This window comes from Tachypleus tridentatus, chromosome 12 (assembly GCF_004210375.1).
Source record: "Tachypleus tridentatus isolate NWPU-2018 chromosome 12, ASM421037v1, whole genome shotgun sequence".
Classification (NCBI taxonomy): Eukaryota; Metazoa; Arthropoda; class Merostomata; order Xiphosura; family Limulidae; genus Tachypleus; species Tachypleus tridentatus.
The window spans coordinates 14,747,713-14,772,373 of record NC_134836.1 but is presented as its reverse complement, the minus strand read 5'-3'; the positions used below and the strand labels follow the sequence as shown (position 1 = coordinate 14,772,373).

The following is a 24,661-nucleotide window of genomic DNA, read 5'->3' as shown; positions in this document are numbered from 1 at the left end:
TATGAATATGGCAAGTAAAACCTTCATTATGCCAGCAAATACAAGGGAAATGTCAGGAATGGTGAAGATAAAATAAAAAAGACAAGACAGAGAAAAGGGAGAAAGTCTCATGAGAGATGTGTAGGAAGGTGTGACAAACTGACAATGGCCAACCACAGACTGGACAAGAAATCAAAGATAGGATCAAAGGAAGGAGAAGACAAAGTGGAAAGGAAAGTAAAGAGAAAAGGAGTATGGAAAGAAACTAAGGTGGAGAAATGAAACTCTGGCTATCAGCAAATACTGAGACAAACAGCAGAAAAAAAGAAAGGCACCCACATAATTGTACAAATGCAATAGTCACAAGAAAGAGAAGTGATGAATAAGACTTTTGATAGAGAGGAAAAAAAAAAAAAAGAAGAGGATGGTATGGAATCAGAAATGGAAAGGTGAGATGGAGGATAATCTATACAAGGAACAGGAGTAAAGGGTAATGTTTAGAAAGGGAGAAACCTGGGAATAGTATGAGGAAAAAGTTGTAGAATATCAGATCAGATCACCAGGGTAAAAATAACACCACTGAAGACATATAGGCAAGAAAAAGAAGCCAGACAAATAACCTATACACATAAAGAAGAAAGAAAAACAGTATAGAGCAAAGGAACCAAACCCAATGAGTCCTGATAGATGGGAAACAAAGTACAGCAGAAGTGAAAAAGGCCAAATAGAGTGGAATTAATATTCACAAAAGCCATCAGAAACACAAAGAAGTATCACAGATAAAAGGTGAAAGTAAAAGAGGGAGAAAAGAATGGTAGAAAGAGAAAAAAGGGTGAAAAATGCAAAAATTGGAAACCAGGAAGTGAAATAGGAAATAAAGGACTGAACCCCTAAGAAGGGTGAGTTTGACTAATAAACATGTTAATCCCATTTGACAAATACAATTCAGTGATAACAAGAAAACCCACTTGTGGAGAAAAATATGTATGTAAAAACAGTTGGTTTGGGTTGAGAAAATTTTTATGTAGAGAAGCGAACAACGTTTCGTCCTTCTTCGGTCATCATCATCCAAGTGGGTTTCTCGCCATCACTAGTCATGATGATCATCCTGCCATTTATCAACACAACATTACATTTGCAATTGACCATATATACAGCATTGGTAACTGAATGTCACAGCTTAAATAAATAACCCATTAAACTGGTAAACATATATTATGCAAGTATTATGAATTGAATGCATACAGATGGTATTATCTTGACTGCTTTTTGTTCATTATTTTATATGATTATGTGGTATAAACACAAATAATCCAAAACATGCAGGGAAGGACTACTAGAGAAACAAAACAATACAAATTCTATGTAATGAAAATTAATGGATATTAGACAAAATAAACCCAAAAATCATGGGCCAGAAAGTATGAAAATGAAAAACAATAATGAACACAGGCATAAGAGGTGGAAAGGAACAGAGATGAGAAAGAAATTCAGAAACAGAGTGGAAAGACTAAAGTCACTTCACAAATGGCAAAGTAGTACAAAGCAAAGGAAGTGGTACAACAGATCATTTCCAATTGAAAAGAAAGAAATTCAACCAATGAGATATGAGAAGAAGGCCTATTAAGCATGTGATAATCCATAGCATGTTGAACAATGGCTGCAACAACCCTGAAAGTTAAAAGGCCTCCAAAAGCCACAGCAGAAATAAGGCCTAGCTGAAAACAATTTCTCACACTCAGGAATAAGTATAAGCCACCATAATTTGAGAAGTTATGATAAGAAAATTAAAGCTTTTGAAACAAAAGAAAATCAGTTTCATTAATAATGCAAATCTCAATAAGACAATAAATATAATCAACTCTGATTAACAGTGCCAAGGAAAGAATGAAAATTCACAAGTGCAAATTCATGAGAAGAGTTAGTGTGCATGAAGGAGTGTTGACCTCCTGTTGGTTCACTAGTGAACCTAGAATGTAGATAAAATACTGAGATCTGAACCGGATATAACAATCAGTACTGTCCATAAGTTTATAAAACTCTTATATATAAACCATCATTTGTGATAACTATTAGTAATAACTATTATTATAATTTTTTATATTAAGATATATTTGTATAAAAAAAGAAAACTGTGTGTATCAAACTAGTTGACAAATATCATAAATTTGATACATATTAACATTTAATTAACTTCTAAAATAAAATTAAAATTTCTGGCTATTTAAAATCTTAATACCTAATATATATAACATAATAAATCAGAGACTCATCCAAAATAAAATATAATACACAACATTGGATATACATAATATATGCAAATTGTAGGAGAAGCTACAAGTGCATAAAACTATGCTGTACTATTTGTATCAACCATCAACTAGTGGTTCTTATCCTGTACTGCTGCTAATGATCTTAAGAGTTGTGAGGTTCAAAAAAAAAAAAAAAAGTCAGCTATGCATACTCATGGGCCTTGATATTTCAAAAAGATGGGTCATGAATTATCTTTTAATTTAGCAAAGTCCATGACTCAGGCAATGGCAAAACACTGGATAACATGGTTCAAAGGATCTGAAAAGATCCACTTGGATTAAGAGGCTATCATTACTAGCCAACTGTTACAAGTGTTATGTAAAGTGTTAGATATGTTTAATATGTAAACTTATCTTATCATCTCTAGTCCAATGGGTTAGTGGAAAAGGTGATACAGATTGTCAAGTGCATGCATTCTAAGATTGTTGACTGGGATGAGCATTTATCTTATATCTTATTGTTATATCAAACAACTGAACAGTCAAACAAGTTGTTCACTATACATGCTGATGTTCAATATCACAATGTTTTATCACTTACAAATGTGATATAAGGTCTTCCACCAAGAGCAGACGTTTCACACTTTCCATGTGAATATGTAGAATGGTTAAGACCTGTATCACGTGATGCACAAGTTTACACATTGATAGGTATAAAAGGCTGTCATGCAACACAAGAGATTTGGTATGTATATACATACATACAGTAAGAAAGCCTCTAGACCCCATCTTATTCTCAAATAAATCAAAACATTAATATACAAGATGAAGCTGATAAAGAATACAAGCAAGTGCACTGTACACATCAACCAGCTATGTTCACACATAGCAAATGAATTTATGGTGAATTTGCTTGATCAAGAGATACAAAATATAATTAAAGTAAAGAGAAAGCACAGCCTTAGTCTACTGTGACCCTGAAAATGAAGGAAAAAGAGCTGAGAATCATATGAGAAAATGTCAACTCAAGGGGCAAGATTATTCTCTGATGGTCCACATAAATGCTGCCACCAATCTCCCAACTGATAAAGCCAGAGTTGAACCCAAAAGCAAGCTAGGAGAGTTACGAAGTTTGAAGTAATAATGACTGAAAGAGTGTCACAACTCTTGTTTTTTGAGACTCCACATACTGACATAAGACACCAAGTGTGTATGTAATACATAGGGTAATTGCCACTTACACCATACAGACAGGATGACTAATAGGTTGTTTCCATTCACTAAAAAGATGCAGCAATCATTTTCCTCACCAATATATTAAGTGATGTTTACCACACAGTGTATATACTGCACTGTGTGATTTCCACTTGATTATCAATAAACTATGATGGTTAGTCTAAGTACATTTAATGCCTAAGGCATCAACAGTTTGCACAAATGAAAATGGTAGTTGTTGAAAAACACAATTGAAAGGATGTCAACCATTCTTTCTTTCTGAATTATTGAGATATATTGCCAAATATGCTCTATATTGTACAGTTACCATATAATCATGGGACATTAGGATAGTTTGTTAACCACAAAATTAACTGTACCCCAAGGACTTTGTAGACACTACTTTTTCAAACATCAAGAAGAATTGTCTGACAAGAGTTAGCCACAAGATATCAGATAATAGCTGCTCAATTAACACGGTTTTAGATGGTTTGTGTGCCAGTAGATAAAACTGATGATAATTGTCAGCAGATCAAAAAATCCATTAAAAAGTTGTTATAACCCTTGCCTTCTGAACTACTAGGTGATTTGTTTCCAAGGCAAAGTTGTCACAGACATTTTATAAAAAATTTACTCACATGATCTAGCAAAATAATAACAGATCCATGTAGAATGCCACATAATCTTTGCTAGATATGTGTTTCTGGTACACCTCAAAAGAAACTGTAGAACTTCTCTACATGCTATGAAGCAGTTGTATTTTGTCTGAGAATAGCCTGATATATGTTACAATAACAGCACAAATAATAAATCTTTATAAGAATTCATAGCTAATATGTCTTAGTTAAAAAGTTGGACTCTGATTATTTTTATTTTCAGGTATCAGAAAGGTAAACAAAGACAATTTTTACTGTTTCATCATCTTGAAATTTTCTCACGTTCTATGGTAACTCCTGTATGCTGAATAAAAAAAATGATATCCCTTTTTCTCCACAAAACATCATGTGTACTTTTACAAAAGTGAAACATTTTCACTGAAATTGGGGCACATTTTTTATGCTTAAAATGCTGACAACCACTGGCTATAAACTTCTCTAGACCAATCATAATGTGAGTCTTATCAATCATTTTAAAACTAACACGACATGTCATTTCTTGATAGTATTTATTTATACATGCACTTTCACATTATTTCTTATTTTCAATATTATTTGTTATAAATATGATCAAAGCAAGTTTTTCTTCCAGATTTGTAAAATATCCTCATGTGATAGAAAAAAAAATTGTTATTTTCAAAATCTGCATAGCTGAATTAAAGAAAATTCATTATTAAAACAAAAAAAACTTTCATGAAGTTTAAATTCACTGGCCTGTGTTATTAGTGTATATGACAACCTCTAATGAACATTACACAATGAATAAATATACATGTTGTTACAAATACGTATAGGATTATTAGAGAAAATCATTCATGAATGTTGTACAAAATGAATAAATCAGTTGTATAATAAATAATTACTACGTCACATTAAACTGGAAAGAAAGGGTTTGATCTGGATGTTAAGACGTTGTGGTATGAAAATAGCTGTGATTACTGACCTGCAAGATATTATTTCAAGAAGATGCTCCTGTTACTTTTATTAATACTTGTAAGTGAAAGTTTTATTCTTTAAATTAAACTTTTCAGCAGATAATACAAATAAGAGTAGCAGAGTCGGAGAGAAAACATAGATTTCTTGTTTTACTATAAAAATAGTGCAGCACTTTGTTTGAGAGAAAACAGTTTTACTAGTTTTGTTTCATAATGTTTGAGTAAAATTTAGTATATGAAATAAATAGACAGTAGCTTAAAACATTATAATGACAAAGTTTGTGTTTGTTTCATGATGACGAGAAACCTACTTGAAGTAAAATTGCATTCTCAAGACGGCTATACCGGGTATTAAAACTTCAATTAAAATAAAGCACAGAACAACTTTGTGACTTTCTTAGGTCATCTTCAGGTTAATCTGAAGAGCTTAAAATGGAAAAAATGCAGGCTGTACTATACTAGTGTTCAGTAGAAAGTATCTGCATGACTGTTAGTAATAAATTTTTAACTGAAAGAGGATCCCTAAGAAAAGAAATGACAATGTTGATGATTGCTAATGGTTAAAAGTAAAGGTTAGTTTTATCTTATCTAGTTCAGTGTATGAATGTGGGATCTGGTTTCACAGTGAGCATGCTGTTCTTAATCACAAGAATGGCAGTAAAGGGCAAGCAGAAACCACTGGTGCTGCAGATCATACAATTCGTTCCAAAGAAACATTATAAAGGCAATTAGAGAATAAGCACATGTGAATCTCACTAAATAATTTATTACAGTTAACTTCTTCTACAGTAAGTAAGATTAGTTTTCAGAACAGGTTTTGATTACTGGTGTGATCATCATCAAGTACACAAGTTTTTGCAGTAAAGAAAGTTTCTGTATTTAAATCAACATTCAAACAATATATTTAAATTCTAGAATTAACTGTAATTATTTTTTTATGTAAATATTAATCTGCATGAATTTTACAGATTATTTATGTATGGCTAAACAAAAACAATAGAAAGATGAATAAATATAAAAAACTATGAAATATTTTGTGCAAAATATTTGCATAAGCTAAAGAAGATGTGAGGAATTAATGATAAAAAATATAGAGATGTGCCTGGGTATTTGTTAATTGTGGGGCTGTTTGATTTTATTAATAAATTTCTCCCATTTTTAATCTGTTAGTGTCAGGTTCATTTTTTAGAACTGTGACATTCTATTCAGAGAAACTTTATTTTCACTTACATGCTCATGAATTGGGAAGGGGGTTTCGGGTGTTCTTTTATTCTGATCTTCAAGTTATGTCCTGTTTCACCTATGTAAAAGGTTGGACAAGTGTTTCACTGTATTTTGTAAATGTTTCTTGGTTAGATGGGTTCCTTATACAATTTTCTCAATGTGTTTAGTTTTTATTCAAGGGACGAAAATTAATCTTGGTGTTGTGTTAAGATTATACTTATGTGCTATTCTTTTCAAAATTTCTGACAAAGGTACACTAATATTTTAAACACATGGGATGGTGCGAGTAAATAGATTTCTTTGTTTTGTAGTTTGTTTCAGTTTGTCTGTTTGTGTTTTTCCAATTTATTAACAGTTTCTATATCCAATTTAGTAGGGAACTGGTTAATGTTAGTGAAACATTAAATCAAGTGCATAACGTCTTTATTGATTTTTCTGTGATGCATATAGTGTTGGCTAAATTTAATGTATACTAAATTTAATATATAATTAACTAAAGTATAACAGTAAAATCTAAATATGATTTAACTGTCTGTCAAATTAATATGCATTGTTACATATTACAATTTATCTTGAATAAATCTCCAATTTATTATGTTACATGTGTTACATATTACAATTTCAAGTAGCGAGATATTTTAATTTTATATCAAATTTATGATATTTGCCAACAAGACTGATACACACAATATTCCTTCTAAACACAAATATATTTTTTAATACACAAACAACAATAAATTTTATGATAATGGTTATTACAAAGATTGATTTACATACAAGTTTTACAAACTTACAAACTATACTGAGTCTTCTATCTGGTCTAGAAATGAATATTTTATTGATGGTCCAGGTCCATGATGAGTAGATTAATTCTGAGTTGATATTGTTAAACCTCACTTAAGCTAGCTAACTGTCTTGTTTTGGCTGGCCTCAAACCGCTTACAAGCTGACTTTTACTGATGAAAATATTTAATGTCTTAAAATGTTTTATAATTCATTCTAAAGTTTATTTCACTAGATAGGATACTCTAAATGGACTAGCAATTGCCTCGTTATTCTTAAATTATACAATTAAGTTTACCTCACGTTACAATTCACCTCTACGATTTCCATGTTTAGATCATATCTAAATTAAACTTTCTAGGGAATCTGCATGATCTAACCTTGTAACTAGTTTTAAAAGTGACCAATGAAAACTTACCTCTTAATGTTTTCATATGTTGAACTGCCATTCGAAGAACCGTTAACTTGTCCAACTTACGAGACATGGCATTGCACATGGGTACCATTGAGGAGAGTTCAGTGATATATGTGTTCATTTTGTCTCTTCGACGTTTTTCAATCTCACTATGATTATGTCTATAGATTATGGTAGACATTACAAAAATCTTTTTCAAAAAAATAGTCTTAATATATGAATAACTGTTCAATATATGATGTTGTCTGATGTATGAAAAGTTTTAGGAATGATTAACTATGGTTATTATGGCAACAATAAAAATGTATACGTGTCATCATTAAAATACACAAAATACATACATTAAAATACATACAAAAATATACACACTTATTAAAAAAACATATTTTAAAGTCAATAGTTTATAACATATGGAAACAATCTCTGCTCTTTTAGTTCTTTTATTAAGGTTATTTATACTCCTCAATCTAAATGCTGCAAAAAACTATATAACAACAGTCCTAAAGTAAATTACACTCATCTGGAAATAAGTTTGTGAAATTTTAATCTAGTTAACTTTATGACTTATTATTTACTTCATGGAATTAAATTATTTCTTCAAATCATGCTTACACAAGTGATGTTCATAAACTTCACAGATATAAAGAGAAGAAACAAAATTTGTTTCAAAAATTAATGAATTGCCCTTAATTGATAATAAAAACTCTCAAAACACTAACAACATGATATGAATATTTTATACCTCTGATATTTGCAAACATCAACAATAGCAGTATCCTCATTAAGAAACACTGCAGTAAAGAAAAAAATATATACATATTAATTTTGCTTAATTATAATGTATAGATTCATTAATTATGCATGCATTTTTGCACAGATTCTCTCTCCTATGTGCACTAACAACAACGTTATGTACTTTGTTATCATTGTTAATCTCTATTTGGTAAATAACAAGATAACAAAATGAATGATAAATGCTCAAATACCTCTTTGTTTGTTCACTCTCTAATTTTTGAACTTTCACGTCTTCATCTTCCATATCACTAGCATCACTAAAACAAGAAAAAATAACAATATGTATATGTTATTAAAGTTTTGAACTATGTTGGTATTCATATTGTTTAAAAACTAGTATAAAATTACTAAAATACAAAATTACTGATGACGAGAAACCCACTTAAACTGAAGATGACCCAGGAAGATCAAAACGATGTTCCCTCCTTATCAATAAAAGTGTTAAACCCCATACCAGCCATTCTGAGATACATTAAAATATAAAATGTTCACTATGTATAAAATTTAAGTTTCATTACCATCAGGATTCTACTTTAATTTTAAACTACTGTTTGCTAATAAATGTCCCCAAAAATGTCAAAGTTAAAAAAGGGATATAGCATAATATGCTGAATTGGAGGAATACAAGTCTTGATGAAACACTTCATCTTTTACTATAATGCACGTATGATAGCTACAAACACAAAATAAAAGGGTTACAAGAAAGCCATTAAAACACAGATACCAAAAACATACACTTACTGGAGGTATCTCAAGTACAATATCCCTTTATCAGGAAATCTAAAATGTTCTGTAAAACAACTAAAGATGTTTACTTATTTCACTTATGCTTATAAAGGAGTTTTATCTTTGTCACAGATGAAACACTTACACCTATGTAAAAATAATGGGTAATCACTTACAAACACTGAATTCTGGAGTTCATAGGTTCTATCTATGTTAGCAAGAATGCTCATTTTGATTTCATCACCTGATTACGTGTTAAAAAATTAGGTAGTGAATACCTTAATATAATAAATAAAAATCTTGAACTAGAAAACTTGCATTTAACAGGCTGGAGACCAGAAGAACCTTGCATGTAAAAGGTTAGTAACTGAAAGGTGTTTAGAATTGAGTATATAAAAAAAATTATTCACCAGCAAACAGCAATAGCTAAAGAGGATTCAACCTTCAGCTCAATCAAAACGTTTGTTTGTTTTTTTATTCAGCTTACTGGAGCAGATCAAAATCGTGGATGCACACAAGGATAATGTGAAAATACAATCCTTCAAAAACAGAGAAAATTACATACAATTATCATCTTACAATTCAAATGACTTTAGCTAAATCATCACATTTTTAAAGATTTTCTGGTAAATGCATTTATGTAAATCTCAAAGCTGCTGAAAACATGTATACAATTGATTTATATACACAAGCAGAAACTACAAGTATTTTATCATCTAAGTATATTTTTCTTTTTCATTAAACACAAAACAATAGTATGAAGTAGCTGACATGGGTACTTTATGAATATAACACGCAAGAGCATGAAAGTATGTTCTATATATACTCTTCAAAAAAAGAAACGCAAAAGGGATATTTTTGTTATTTTAAAGAGAAATATATGTAATAACGTTACAAGATCAGAGTATGTGATGTTACACGTGTTGAGGCACTGATTGTCAGACCAAAATGACAATAAAAGTTGTGCACTTTGAAAACGGAGGAAAACATCGGATTTTTCGCCAAAACGCATTCGTGTCCAATAAATTTGTTTGAGAGATCTGCATGTTCTGCAAGTGCAACATCCCTATAAAAGTGACGGGTTCTCGGTTTCCATAGCTCAGTGTTAAGCCACCGACACGCAATACAGTTACGCCAAGACTGACTGAAGCACAACGCAACAACGCCATTGGTCGCTTGGAAGCAGGCGAATCTCGATCAGATGTTGCCAGAGCTGTGAATGTCCACCCAAGCACCATCACAAGGCTATGGAATCGTCACCAACAACATGGATCAACTTGTGACCGTCCACGATCTGGCAGACCTCGTGTGACCACGCCCGCACAAGATCGCTACATCCGGTTACGTTACCTTCGGGATAGGACCACCACTGCGACGTCTACTGCCTCAACCATACCAGGGCTGCGTAGGATTTCCGATCAGACCGTACGCAACCGTTGACGAGATTCTTATGCCCCATATGCAACCCATCATGGTGAACGTCAACGACGTTTTTCAACATGAGAACGCCAGTCTCCACACAGCCCAACTCACCACTGTCTTCTTAAGACACCACAACATCAACGTTCTTCCCTGGCCCTCCAGATCACCAGATTTAAACCCCATCGAACATCTTTGGGACGAGTTGGACCGACGTCTACGACGGCAACAACCTCAACCGCAGACTCTACCTCAGCTTGCAGCAGCTTTGCAGGCTGAGTGGACAGCCATTCCACAGGATGTGATTCGTCATCTCATCGCTTCCATGGGCAGGAGATGCCAAGCAGTTATTGATGCTCACGGGGGGCATACTCGTTATTGACGTTGAGTGACGTTAAACTTCAACTAGTGAGCGTGGACTTCGCCTTTGCAGACTTTGGATGTTCAACAGTGAATGTGCAAAGTTTCACACATGTCATGCAGAACTACCCGGAATAAACTTGTTAACAATATGTCTCAAATTTTGCCTTTTGCGTTTCTTTTTTTGAAGGTTATATATTTAAAAAAATAAAAAGCCAGGTTATCAATATTAGCAATCCCAAAAAGTTTTCTACATGCTACAATTTTCTTTCAAACACTTTAATGGTTTAGTCTCTTTCCAGCACATAAAACGTTTTTAAAAAATACGTTTTAAAGTTTTTAAATAGTTCAGTATAGTTTATCAGTATCAAATTTCTGATCACGTTCACAGTAACTCTGCCGTAGCTTGTACTTTTTAAGTTGTAGACTTCTAACACCCATGTTTGGGGTTCAGTTCTTCATTGATGTGAGCTAGCCATTCCTCAACCAAAGTTGTAAGAACGATCACAAAAGTAAATACAGTAAGATAATGTGAATCACCAGTAACACAGAAATATAAACATCATGCTCATTGTTTAAAATTCCATTATTTAAATACTGTTTGCAAGAAACAACGATATAGCTTACATACAAATTCTTATTTTTTTGTGACATTGTTACACCAAATTAAAAAGATAAGTGCATGTCGTTTGGAAATAATTTTATTCTAAATTTAAATCTATTCACGATTATCACAAAGCCGAACAGTTTAAACTACTCGCACTTTATAATTTAAATATTCTAGAATAACAAAGTGGTATACTATACACATGATTTATGAAGTCACCTGATATACACTGCTGGCCAAAATCTTAAGGCCATTAAACATAAAGAAAAAATATGCATTTTGCGTTGTTAGATTCAACCACTTATTTGAGTGGAGCTTCGAAAGATGAAAATACGAAAAGGGAAGATAAAAATAAAAAACCTTTACAGCATTTAATAGGGAAAATGTGAACACTATGAAATTAGCCTAAATACTAGTTGGTCAAAAGTTTAAGACCATACCAAAAAAAAGTCCTAAACAGGGTAGGTAATGCCCAACAAGAGGTCCCAGTAATGAGTTGCAGTCCGTCATTGCGAATAACTTCAAAAATTCGCTTTGGCATGGTCGATATAAGCGTTTGCAGAAGTCTAGCTGGAATGTTATTCCAAGTGGTGAAGATGGCTTCACGAAGATCATGCACTGTTTGGAACTGACATCCATTTCTATAGACTTCCCTTGCCATCCACCCCCCAAACAATTTCAATTGGGTTCAGTTCGGGCGAACCCACTAGATTGTCCAAAAGAATCACGTTATTCGCCATGAAAAAGTCCTTTGTCCTGCGGGCATTGTGGATTGCAGCATTCTCCTGCTGAAAGATCCAGTCATTTCATTACAAGCGAGGGCCTTCAGTCAATAAGGATGCTCTCTCCAATATGCCAATGTAACCAGCTGCCGTTTGACGCCCCTGTATAACCTGGAGCTCCATTGTTCCATGGAAGGAGAAAGCACCCCAGATCATGATGGAACCTCCTCCACTGTGTCGTGTAGAAAATGTCTCCGGTGGGATATCCTTATCGTGCCAGTAACGTTGGAAGCCATCTGGACTATCTAGGTTAAAGTTTTTCTCATCAGAGAACAAAACCTTCGTCCACTTTTCTACGTCCCATGTTTGGTGCCTCTCAGCAAAGTTTAACCGAGGTGTTTCGTTTTACTACGCTCAATGTCACCAGCGATGGCACGTTGAGAGATACCTTGCTTTTGCAGCTCGACAATTCCGCCACGTTCAAACTCTGTCAACTTTTTAGCCTTTGCCATGTTTTTACCCAATGTAACACAGGAGATATCAGGCCCGGCATGGCCAAGCGTGTTAAAGCGTGCGACTCGTAATCTGAGGGTCGCGGGTATAATTATAAGTTTTGATACTAGTTATGATGACAGTGCATTGCTCGGGTACACATAAAATTGATTTAAGTGTAAACTGACCTTAGCAATGAAGTAGTTGTAGAGTTATCTCGATTGAAACAAGAAAAAAGACAGATGAACAGTTTAGGTAATTTGTCACTTTCTGCTTTGTTATCTTAGCGATGATTTCTTGCCTTGTTGGGTTGCGAAACAAAAAAAGTGAGTGACAATGATCTTTTAAAGGTGAATTTTCAACAAATTTAATAATTGCCTTAGAAACTGTACTTTGGTTAGTTATAATTCTTGCGTTGTTGCCATATTTTTAAACACTTTAGTTTTTGAGTAAAAAATGAAACAAAATATGCGGGTCCTCAAACTCAAGTTCCTCTCGGTCGTTCGGCTCTTTTCGTGACGTTTTACAACTATGGCGTAATATTTGCCAAACATGCTTCGTTGCGCGCCGACCATTTTTTTACTTTCAGTGCTGGTGTTTTATGTAAATCTATCGGTGCTTCTTTCGGATTACATACTTTATGAGACTACTTTTTGTCTTGATATTGCTACTTTATGTTTGTTTTATGATAACATGGTTTACTGCGTTGCTTATGTTTGTAAAAACGGTTCAGCATCGGGCAAAATCTTCTTTTCGTTTCCGTGCAAGGAGAAGGAACCGGCAAGGTGGCGATAGTGGATGCGGATGGTCAATAGGAAGAACTGGACTCTTCACACCATGCAAAGCTTTGTCAAGATCACTTTGAACGCTCATGTTTTGTGTCGGATCCCACTGGTTGAATTCCGTGGGGTTTAAGCCAGGCAGGTTCAGACTGAAAAACTCATCGGCAGCAGACAGGATCGTCCCCACCATTTTTCCTCGTGTAGAGCTGAGGACTAATCTCAGCCTGCAGCGTACAGGTTCCACCCCTCTGAAGCCATCCCTTGCCATCACGAAAAGAACAAACTTTAAGGTATGTGTGCAGTATAAAGCGATAAACAATAACTAGTATAATATAATAATTTAAAAAGTGCACGTTTTTGAAGAATGTTACTAGACATACACATTGCACATTCATGAGCATGTTTTGCATTTGTGGCACCTGAAAGTCAATGAAACCTTGATTTCCTAGTCTACACAGTGGACAAATATATCCAAAATAGAGTATATTCCAAGTTTAAAAGCTGGTAGATAATTCTGTAGATGTTTTTGTATAATTTTTACATATGGAAAAGTTTGAAGAATATCATTTTTCAAATTTAACATTTCAAGATAAATTGAAATAAGACTATGTCTTGAACATGTTGAAGTAATCAAGTACATGTTATGTATTTTTTTAAAAAAACATTGTAGACTTGTAAACAATCAAATATAAACTCTTTAACATATTTACATAACTCATCATAATAAAATTAATCTTAACACAGTACTTTGACATTGTCATATTAAATGTAAATCTCACAAACCTCATAAAGCATGTTGTTTTAATATATAATCTTATTTCTTCAGTATCACTCACATTTCCGCTACTCTCTCTCATGGAACTGTTCTCATCACTAGAACTTGTCAGATCTGTGTCAAAAGTAACTGTTCTAGGTTCGTTCAGAGTAGGTTTGAATTGATATGGCGCTACTCGACACTGTTCAGAACACAAAGTCAAAACAGACTCCGCCTCTGTTTCTCCGTATGCACTGGCCATGTTTATTTACATTCAACGCGCTGGCGTTGGCGGTTTGTTTGGCAACTATTACGTCACAGTACATTTCCTAGCGGCAAACGTAAAAACTAAAACGTTCGAATTGCCGCTTGGAAAGGGCTCTTTCTGCACCAAGTTCTATGTTTCATTTATTAGCACATATGTTTTATAAAAAATGTGAACCTGCAAAATTAATCAGTATGAGTAGTTCTTTTGACTGCAAGGTTTTCTTTTTTGTGTAAAATTCACCTTTAAAGTGAAACTCTGTCGCTGTTGAATTTTTAGTGCGCTTATTCGTATTATGCCTATCAAGTACATTGGCCATCTCTCCATACAGGGTCTATCGACTCTGTGATAAATAAGCTTTCAATACCACTATACGACAAGTCAACCGAATATTTTCTTTTTTAAATGAGAATAAAGAGTGAAAAACATAAGCTGTACAGCAAATTAACAAAATTTTACAAAAATGTCGTCAAATAACTATGCTTTTGGGTGTGGCTGGTATAAACTTCGAAAGTTTCTTAAGAAAGAACTAAAAATGGTGATGACAGTTGTAAGTAACCAATAGAGTTACAATTTTATTACATAACGTGTGTTATGTATAAAAATTAATCTCGGACGAGTTTCCGATTTATTATGTTACGTAAACTACCTATTACGATTTCAAATAAACAGAAACAAGAATTTAAATTTAGAAGTTAAATGAATGTCAATATGTATCAAATTTATGATATTTGCCAAGGAGATTGATAAACAATTTTCTTTCTTAATACAATTAAACATCAATATACAAACAACAATGCAATGTATAATAACGGTTATTACAAATAATGATTCAGGTACAAAAATGTTACAAACACGGAGTCTTTTATCGGAGCGGGAACTAAATATTTTATCGACTGTTCACAAGGCGCAAATTACTTTCATGTTAAAACACAGATAAACTTCACTTGACGAGAATGCTAGCTAGCTTATTCTTCATTTGTGCGTAAGTTTTTTAACTGGCGTAAATATCTAATATCCTCGTAGAAATATCATTCATTCATACAATCATCCCCCCACAGTTTGGTCTGTTAAATTGTTTTATTGCTTTGTTTTGGTTTATTTGTTTGTTTTGGAATTTCGCACAAAGTTACTCGAGGGCTATCTGTGCTAGCCGTCCCTAATTTAGCAGTGTAAGACTAGAGGGAAGGCAGCTAGTCATCACCACCCACCGCCAACTCTTGGGCTACTCTTTTACCAACGAATAGTGGGATTGACCGTCACATTATACACCCCCACGGCTGGGAGGGCGAGCATGTTTGGCGCGACTCGGGCGCGAACCCGCAACCCTCAGATTACAAAGCACACGCCTTAACGCGCTAGGCCATGCCGGGCCTGTTTTATTGCATCACAGGCCTACAAATTGTGTGTTTCTTCTTGTGATTCTCGTGTTATTACCAATCGAATTACATAATTAGGCCTAGATGTAGGCTTTTTTCAGTAGCCGAAATGTACATATTTAATATAGGCGTGCTTCTAAGCTTTTCGATCTAAGCGATAGTTCGTAAGTATCAGTCAGTAGGCCTAAGTATACATGCAAGGATTGCAAGCACTATCACAGAATCTACCTGCGTCTTGTACGTAGTGTAAGATTAAGTAAAATTTTCATCAGGCAGATTGAATAGAGCATGAAATTCGAAAATATTACTCTCAAGCGTAAACTCCTGTGATCTAGATCTGGCAGGCTATTTGTAGTTTGTAGCTACATCAATCTTATGTGTATATTGTGCGGCTTTCCTACGCCATTTGTTCTTATGCATGTCTAGCCGGTTTTATTGTCGAACGCCTTACTCTCCTTAGCTGCCGAAGCCGCTGACCACAGTGTACGTTTAGTATCGGGCCGCTCGGATCCAGACGCGCCCTACATCACCTCCCTCCGCTCCCTTTAGTCTGAGCCTCGAATTTAGAACAGGCCTCATCAGACCTGTGTTTTTGGCCTTCGTTAATCCATGAAATTTCAGATTATCACCGCCCTCTAATAACATGCTGGTGCTTTATGGTAAAAGAACAATATATTCTCTTATCATAGATAGTAAAAATATTGTATTTTCTTGTATAATTAGAACACAAAAGGAACGATTTCAACGGACTGAAGCCTCTACTCAAATTGTATTGCTAGTTTTTGTTTAGGTGTTTTTATTTAACAGACATGCTAATAGACATTATATCACAACGTGTTTGCCTTTTGGTGAGCTTTAACAGGAATATAATATATTTGTGATTGTTTAAGTACTTTTCGAAAAACTTGCAATAACTTGTGTTGTAACTAGAACACATTATTGTCCCAGCGATGCCCAGGTGGTCAGTCGGCTCAGTAGTCACTGTGAGGTCCGCGCGTTTGACTTAAATACATTGTACAGTTCAGTCCTACTTCCAAGTGCCCAAACAATATAGCCAACCAACGGTCAACTTCCAACGAGAAACTACGGAAATACCGCCGAGTCCAGAACCAGCTAGAAACAACACGAAAGCAGATATAGACAACTCGACCCAGAAGACGAATACTCCCGGTAACAACACGCCAAGATTTAGCAATCCAAGAAAGAAAAGTGACAAATCATTCCAGACTTCAGTTCCAGTTTCACGGAATTTAACTACCAGCCAGACTCAGACCATTAACAGATAACTATCGACGCATCAGCTCAAACAGAAAAACATACTACCATCACTCAGAAAACACAAAACAAAATTATAATAAGAAACAAAGCATCCCAGACCAGCGAAGAACAACTAACCGAAGGAGAACAGCCAGTTGTTTCACCACCAAAACCACGTTTTTCTCTATCACCAATGAGCTTCAGGTGTGAACACAAGTTCAACACGAAATTTCTACCTGATCTACAAAACTGCCGCTAGCAGTTTTTCTAGTCACCTAACATCCAGCACCACGTATACCACTGCCATAATCCATCAGTTTTCTTTTTATTCTTGTGTTTCTTCCCAGCTACTTCCGGGCACGGTCTGGGTAAATTTTTCGGCGCCCAGGCCGTGAAAGTGGGTTTTCTCGGGGTACTCCCGTTTACCCCCACAGCTAAAACTCTGGTATTGGATCTTTAGATCCAAGTCAAGGCAACATTCTTGTCCAATCCTCTGAAAAGAGCCGTTTTAGTCAGGTATAGTTAATTCTAAATCAACTCGCCAGCCGCCAGGGTATTCTGATCATGGGCCAAGGCCTGGCTTACTTCACTTATACTGCCCTCATCCGGTTCTCCCTTCTTTCGTGATACTCTCATATAGTTCACCTCACTTCTTCACCTTAATAGAGTCAAAATAAATTAAAGAAAAAACCCCATGTAAGTTTCAATAATTTTTCACCTAAAGGGACGGAAGAGGAACCACAACGTTCCTGACCACCCCAGTTGGAGAGAGAATTCTTCAGATTTATCTCTCTCTAAACTAAACCCCTGCCACGTTCGTTTGCATTTTTTTCTTACTTCCATTCTGTTCTATCTTCGTTCGTTGTACGTTATAGTTTTTCAATAAAGACTGTATTTTAGCCTGTTGAGTCATCTAGGAAACAGATTCCAATTATGACAAGCAAGCGTCTGAAACTTTCCGATATTAGACAGTTCTGCAAGTCAGTTACTAGTACTATAAGTGACAATGCAGATGCAGATAATCTAACAACCTCAAGTAAAGTAATAAAAACTTGCTATACAGAGGAAATACCATGTTCATCACAGGACGAGTCTGAAAATGCTTGTGCAACTATTGCACATCATGAACTACCAGATAGTTGTGAAACAAATTTGTGCAGTAATGAAAAATCTGACACTCCACAGATACAGTGTGGAAAGCCATATTATACAGACGCACAACTAATACCACGGCAGAAAGCAAAATCTCAAAATATCAACTTCCAGGGTAAGTGGTTTGATGAGTTCCCATGGCTGCACTTCGACAATCAGACTCAAAAAGTCATATGTTTTCATTGTGCCAAGGCGGAAATGGAAGAGGCCAGTGGAGTATACCTTCATATCCACCAGTTTTTGCAATTGGAAAAAGGCAAAACAGAAATTCAACGAACACTAATCCTCCTCTCAGCACAGATTCGCTATATCTCCAGAAGGTTCACTTGATGTAACTGCAATGACTGTCCAGCTACATGATGAAAAAAAAAAGCAGCAGGAAGAATGCAAAAGAAGTCTAGCCAAAATATTTAGAAGTTTACGTTACTTACTGCGTCAAGGTTTAGCATTACGTGGACATACTGATACGGGGGAAACTCCTGCAGTTAATGAAGCTCATGGAAGAGGAAGATCCTGAGTTGACGGCCTACTTGTCAAAAAAACCACATTTACATCCCTCCAGGCTTAGAATGAAATAATGAAGATGTTCAGCCATCAAATACTGAGGAACATAGCACACGAATTGCAGCAAAGTAAAATCTTTGCATTAATGGTTGATGGCACTCAAGATGTTACAGGTGCCGAACAGGAAGCAATATGTGTACGATACGTAGATGAGAACCTTGACGTCCATGAGATATTTCTTGGTTTGTACAGTATTTCCAACACAACTGGTGAAACAATATCCTTGACTATACTTGATGTACTGACTAAACTCAATTTACTACTGTCAGGATTAAGAGCACAAACTTATGATAGAGCCGCTAACATGAGTGGTGCATACAGTGGATGCCAGGCAAAAATAAAGGAGAAGCAACCGTCAGCTTTGTTTTTTCACTGTGGAGCACACAAGGCTAATTTAATAATGCAACATGCAGTTGAAGCTTGTGAATTTGTTCGAGATTCTATCCAGTGGGTACATGAACTTGGTGTCTTGCTTCAGAGGTCAGGCAAATACAAGACAATCTTTGAAAATATTGTATCGTCAGACAGCCACGATGGTCCAGTTAAATACATCCGCCCACTATGTCCAACACGCTGGTTGTGCTGCCTATCTGCAATTACATGTACTAATGATCACTACAGTGACATTGTTGATTCTTTGTCTGAATTAGCAAATGAAAAATCAGATGTAGCAGTGAAAGCACGAGGTCTGCTGGACAGATTTGACAAAGGAAAGACAGTTTTAGGATTGTTGATGGCTCAGCATCCATTAGTTGCATTAGAGGAACTAAACCGTGCATTCCAAGCAAAATCAGCGACAGTATCTGGCATGATTGAAGCATCTGCTATGACAGTTGATCAACTGTGGGTATTGCGAACAGAGGAAAATTACAACAAGATATTTGATGAAGCTGAGAAAAAGGTAACTTCCTTAGATCTGGTGTCTATTGAACTACCACACATTCGCAGAAGGATCACAGGTGATGGCTCAGCACACCATTCTGCAACAGCTAGAGATTACTCCAGAAGCCAATATTTTGAATTTGTGGATACAATCATAGAACATCTGACCACTAGATCCAATGCAGACAACAATGACTTGAGGTAATATCCGGCAATTGAGAACATGATCACATCTGGCAAGATTAACAGTTCAGTTATCAACTTCTATCCAGAAATCTCTGCACAACGGCTCAAGTTTCAGTTGCCCATGTTCAAAGAAACAACAAAAACAGTATCTCTGAAAGGTGCGAAGGATGCTTACTGTAAAATGCATGAAACAAGCCAGCAGATGTTTAGTGAAGTGTTTCTTCTCATGAAAATTTTGCTTGTATGTTCAGTATCCAGCTGCGAATGTGAACGCAGCTTTTCTTCATTAAGACGGTTGAAGACGGGGTTAAGGTCAACTTTGTATCAGTGCCGCCTCAACCATGTAGAAGTTTGTCACACTCACAAATATGAGATCGACAAGATAAATATAGAAGAGCTTATGAAAGAATTCATAAACAGATCATCACAAAGGTCTACGTTTGGGAACATGTAGACTAGAGGACTAAATGAATCTTACTTCAATGAAAAGTATGAATATTTATGTGCTACATTGTACTGATGTGTAATTTTCAAGAGTTCGCAAAGACATTTTAATTATTTTTATCAAACAACATGAACAGTTTTTCAATAGATATAAACTTATCAAGGATAATTACTAATTTTATTAATATTTGAAAACGTAATTCTTGCAATGAAAGTTATTGGTAACCTTGTCAAGTATAATGGCCATCTTTTATACCGTGCAGTGTGCAGAAATAAATTCATGTGGCCATTAATTTGTGACACATTTGTCTTTATTCTATTAACATTTTGAAAACTGTTCACAACACCTCACTTATACAAACCTGCATGGAAACCTTGAAGTATCGTGGCAACAAGATTACACTGTGACTGCATGTTTACAGCTTTCAGGTTCACATAATTAGAGATTACCAATTTACAAATTGAAAAGTCCACATAAGTGGTTGCAAAAATCATCCCCCCCATCGGGTGTACAAAATCTACGCCCCTGTTCCTGGTCAAATATCTCTAGTTTTACGATTAATAAGCGTTTGTCACAATTATAGCTTCCGACGCTTACAGTATACTGATTGTAGCAACCAAACAATATTCTAAAACTGTTTCTCGGTGAGTCGATTTATAATCTTTAGGTGAAATTCTAGAACGTTCAGTTGGCCCAACAATATTTGAGGATACGCTGGTGTTTTCGTAAAACATATGTTGTTGATTCTTACTCTTTAAAAATCTGCTACAAAGTAAGAGATCAGGCGGGACTTGCGCAATACACATTTAACAATTTCAGTTAGAAACATATCTAAATATATATATTAAACTGAAAAGAACATAGATATTAAACTCGGTGTATAATAGTAAATACATTACACGTAGGAAAGACAGTCTGGTTTGATTTGAATTTCAGGTAAAACTACACGAAAACTATCTGCGCTAGCGATCCATAATTTAGCAGTTAGCACTTGAACTTACATAGGTGAATTTTCAACTGTAGAAGTATTTTTATAGGCACACAATTAGTGATCAATTGCCCACTAAGAAAACCCCTGAGAAGTTCAAAACCTTAAAGTAATTTACGGTGTCTTCTATTCAATTTAGGCCTGGCATGGCCTAGCGCGTAAGGCGCGCGACTCGTAATCCGAGGGTTGCGGGTTCGAGCCCGCGTCGCGCCAAACATGCTCGCCATCCCAGCCGTGGGGGCGTTATAATGTTACGGTCAATCTCACTATTTGTTTGGTAAAAGACTAGCCCAAGAGTTGGCGGTGGGTGGTGATGACTAGCTGCCTTCCCTCTAGTCTTACACTGCTAAATTAGGGACGGCTAGCACAGATAGCCCTCGAGTAGTTTTGTGCGAAATTAAAAAAAAATAATAATAAATAATCTATTCAATTTACATCAAATCAGTTAACGTTTACGGAAATTTACCCTAATATAGCTTTTTTAGTACTTCATGTTTTGATTCTTTGTACTGTTATTCTACGTGAAATGCTCTTAAATCAACGGTATTCTACATGAAGTAAATATTTTACAACGTATTTCGATTGTTTTTCACTGTCATTCTATGTATTTCAAGGGTTTTTTTTCATTTTAAATTCCACACAGAAGTACTTTAAATGGTTTATTCACACAAAATAACATGTATATTATATATATTATGATCAAATTCAAGCTTATCGCAAGCAAGGTAACTAAACTTACATCGAGCTCGCTCACAAAAAAAAAAAAAGAGGCATATTTTGATCGATGTTGAAATTCTTTGCATACTGGCTCCAGTTCCGACAAATTAAGACAATTATATTTAATTGAGGAATTATTTCGTTATGCAATTGACAATCTAAAAACTTACTTGAATAAAAAGAAAGTTGAAACACTAGAAGAAGAAGCTGCTCTTTCGATCATTTCACACATTCCATATAAAGAAATCCCCGCCAACTAGGCAAAACCTTTACCTATTCAATTCACTAAATAACTTGAGTATTTTTTTAAATACTGTTCTTCTAGTTCGAAATCTTCTGAAAGTCAGAATAGAACTTCATTAAAATAATCAAGGCCTGTCTGCCATTTTTGTAAAAAATCTGGTCGTTTTGTCCAGTTGTTGGAGTTTGAAAAAGAAAAGTAGGCAACACCGAATGCGTTTATGTCCATATGCGGACGTATAAGATTGTACAGATTATGATAAGGTTAATGCAACTATTATCAAAGCATGCAAGTTAGTACCGGAGGCTTATCGCCAAGTTTCGAAGTTATCGCAAGCAAGATAGTTAAACATACTTGGAATCCGCCCACGAAAGAGAGGTTTATTTTGACCGATGTTATAATTCTATGCATATTGACAACAATTTCGACAAATTCAGACAATTATGTTTAATTGAAAATTTTAAACACTGTTCAAGTGACGACATCAAAACTTATTTGGATGAAAAAGAAGTTGAAACACTATAGTAATCAGCTTCTCTTTCCGATAATTACACTTTAATACATAAAACCACTTTTCATAAAGAGAAATTTCTGCCATATCAGCAAAAACCAGTATATGTCAAATCCATTAAAATTTAGAATTCTTCCAAAAAATTAAAGTTCGTTATGTTCGAAATATTCAGAATATCATGATAAAACTTTGTCGAAACCATCAAAGTCTGCCTGTTATTTTTGTAAGAAACCTGGTCTATGTTGTGTCCGATTGTTGGAGTTTGAAAAAAATTAAAAGAAAAGAAGGCAACACCCAGTGCGTTTGTGTCCGCATATGGACGTAGTTTCGCCGGATCGCTCAATGTTGTTTATTTCACCACTGATAAAAACTGATACAGTTAGGGAGGACTTTAGACATTTTGTGTCTGTTGGTTCTGTGTCATTAACAAATGATACTGCTAATCCCATAACCATAGGTATTCTACATGGTACTGGAGCGACTCAATCTTGTTGTTCGAAAGTGTATTGCCACTGATTAGTCTGTTATTGCTCAGGGTATGGAGGGTGGCTTTCTTAATGTCCCTCTTCATAACAGACCAAGTTTTGGGACCAATTAAAGGTGTATCATTATTGTTGGGAAACGATTTGGCTGGGAGAAAGTTGTTGCTGAACCCAAGATGGTTAGCGAGCCAATCACTGTTTCACCTAAGAATGATGCTATTATTTAGGATAATCCAGACACGTTTCCCTTGTGTGCTGTGATCGAGATGAGACTAAAAAATTAAACCAAAAAGAGATTATAAACATGTGCTCAAAAAACGACATTACAGATTTGTCTTAAACATTTTTTTGGATCCTACAGGGAACTTGTAAATAATTATCTTACTGAAACTTCATTGGTGCGTGACAATGATGAACGTCAGCAGCCTGATTCAGCTGGAGAAGTTTCGTTTGCTAAAAGCAAACCAATCGATGAGCAAGAAAAGAAACTTCAGATCTCTTTACTATTTAATTATGCACTCCCAAAAAATGAACTGGAGAAAGCTCCAAATGGTTACTTTTTCAAAAAATGTTGTGTTCATGAAAAATAAAAATCACCAAATGTACCACCTTCAGAACACTGGGCTGTAGTTTATCAAATTGTTGTTCCAAAAGCATATCGACCTGAAATATTAAAAGTTGCCCATGAACTTCCCATGGGAGGTTGCTTAGGTGTGAAGAGGACATGTGAAAAAATGATACATTTCTTTTGACCATAAATTAGGCAAGATGTTTCCCAGTTTTGTAAAATTTGTCATACCTGTCAATTGGTCGGAAAATCTAACCAGAAAATTCCCGTTACTCCTTTGAAACCTATCCTATCTTTCAAAGAACACCTCAGTCCTGTGATTACTGATTGTGTTAAGACAAAAAGATAACATTAGTGTTTAAGCACTTTCATTTTATCATAAAAAATATTTTTATCGATCATGTTATATATTGTCATTATTTTTGAAATTGCATAATTCTTTAACAGTGAATTGTATTTAATATATTGTTATATGCAGCATTTTTTATTTAATGTTTTTATTTTGGCTTGTTTTTGAGCTATAATAAACTAATATAATTATTCAGAGATTTGGATTTGCTGTTTTTAATACACATCTTCCTTGTGATTTTACTTATTTTACTATCTCATTTCATTAAAATGAATTCATTACCACTAATATATATATATATCTTACTTAAAATTATCTAACGCCAGTTTTTAATTCTCTAAGGAAAGAGGTGTAACACATTTACTGTCATACATCATTTATTTTAATATTTTCCTTCAGTGGTGGCACCAAGGAGGAGCTTGGGGGCTTAAGCCCCCAAAAATAAACCAAGCCCCCCTCAGCCCCCCAATATTGTTACCTACACATATTCATAAAATATGGAAAACACAATCGTCGTTGTTGCTTAACAATTAGCATCAAAGAGACATATATCTGTAAA

At 34.9% G+C, this 24,661-nt stretch overlaps 1 protein-coding gene across 7 annotated transcripts in view; it reads right to left on the bottom strand.

The window, feature by feature from the left end:
- cyc (basic helix-loop-helix ARNT-like protein cyc) overlaps nt 1-24,661 on the bottom strand; it is a 163,744-nt gene that overhangs the window by 80,610 nt on the left and 58,473 nt on the right. For 5 of the 7 annotated variants that reach the window (XM_076472610.1, XM_076472616.1, XM_076472611.1 and 2 more), the window contains 2 exons: nt 8,446-8,511; nt 7,463-7,620 (listed from right to left, as the gene is read on the bottom strand). In XM_076472610.1, the coding sequence (XP_076328725.1) occupies nt 7,463-7,620; nt 8,446-8,511 (224 nt within the window). Of the gene's footprint in view, nt 1-7,462; nt 7,621-8,445; nt 8,512-9,390; nt 9,520-24,661 lie in introns of all 7 variants that reach the window. The other 2 variants (XM_076472614.1, XM_076472613.1) reach the window with 1 other exon arrangement.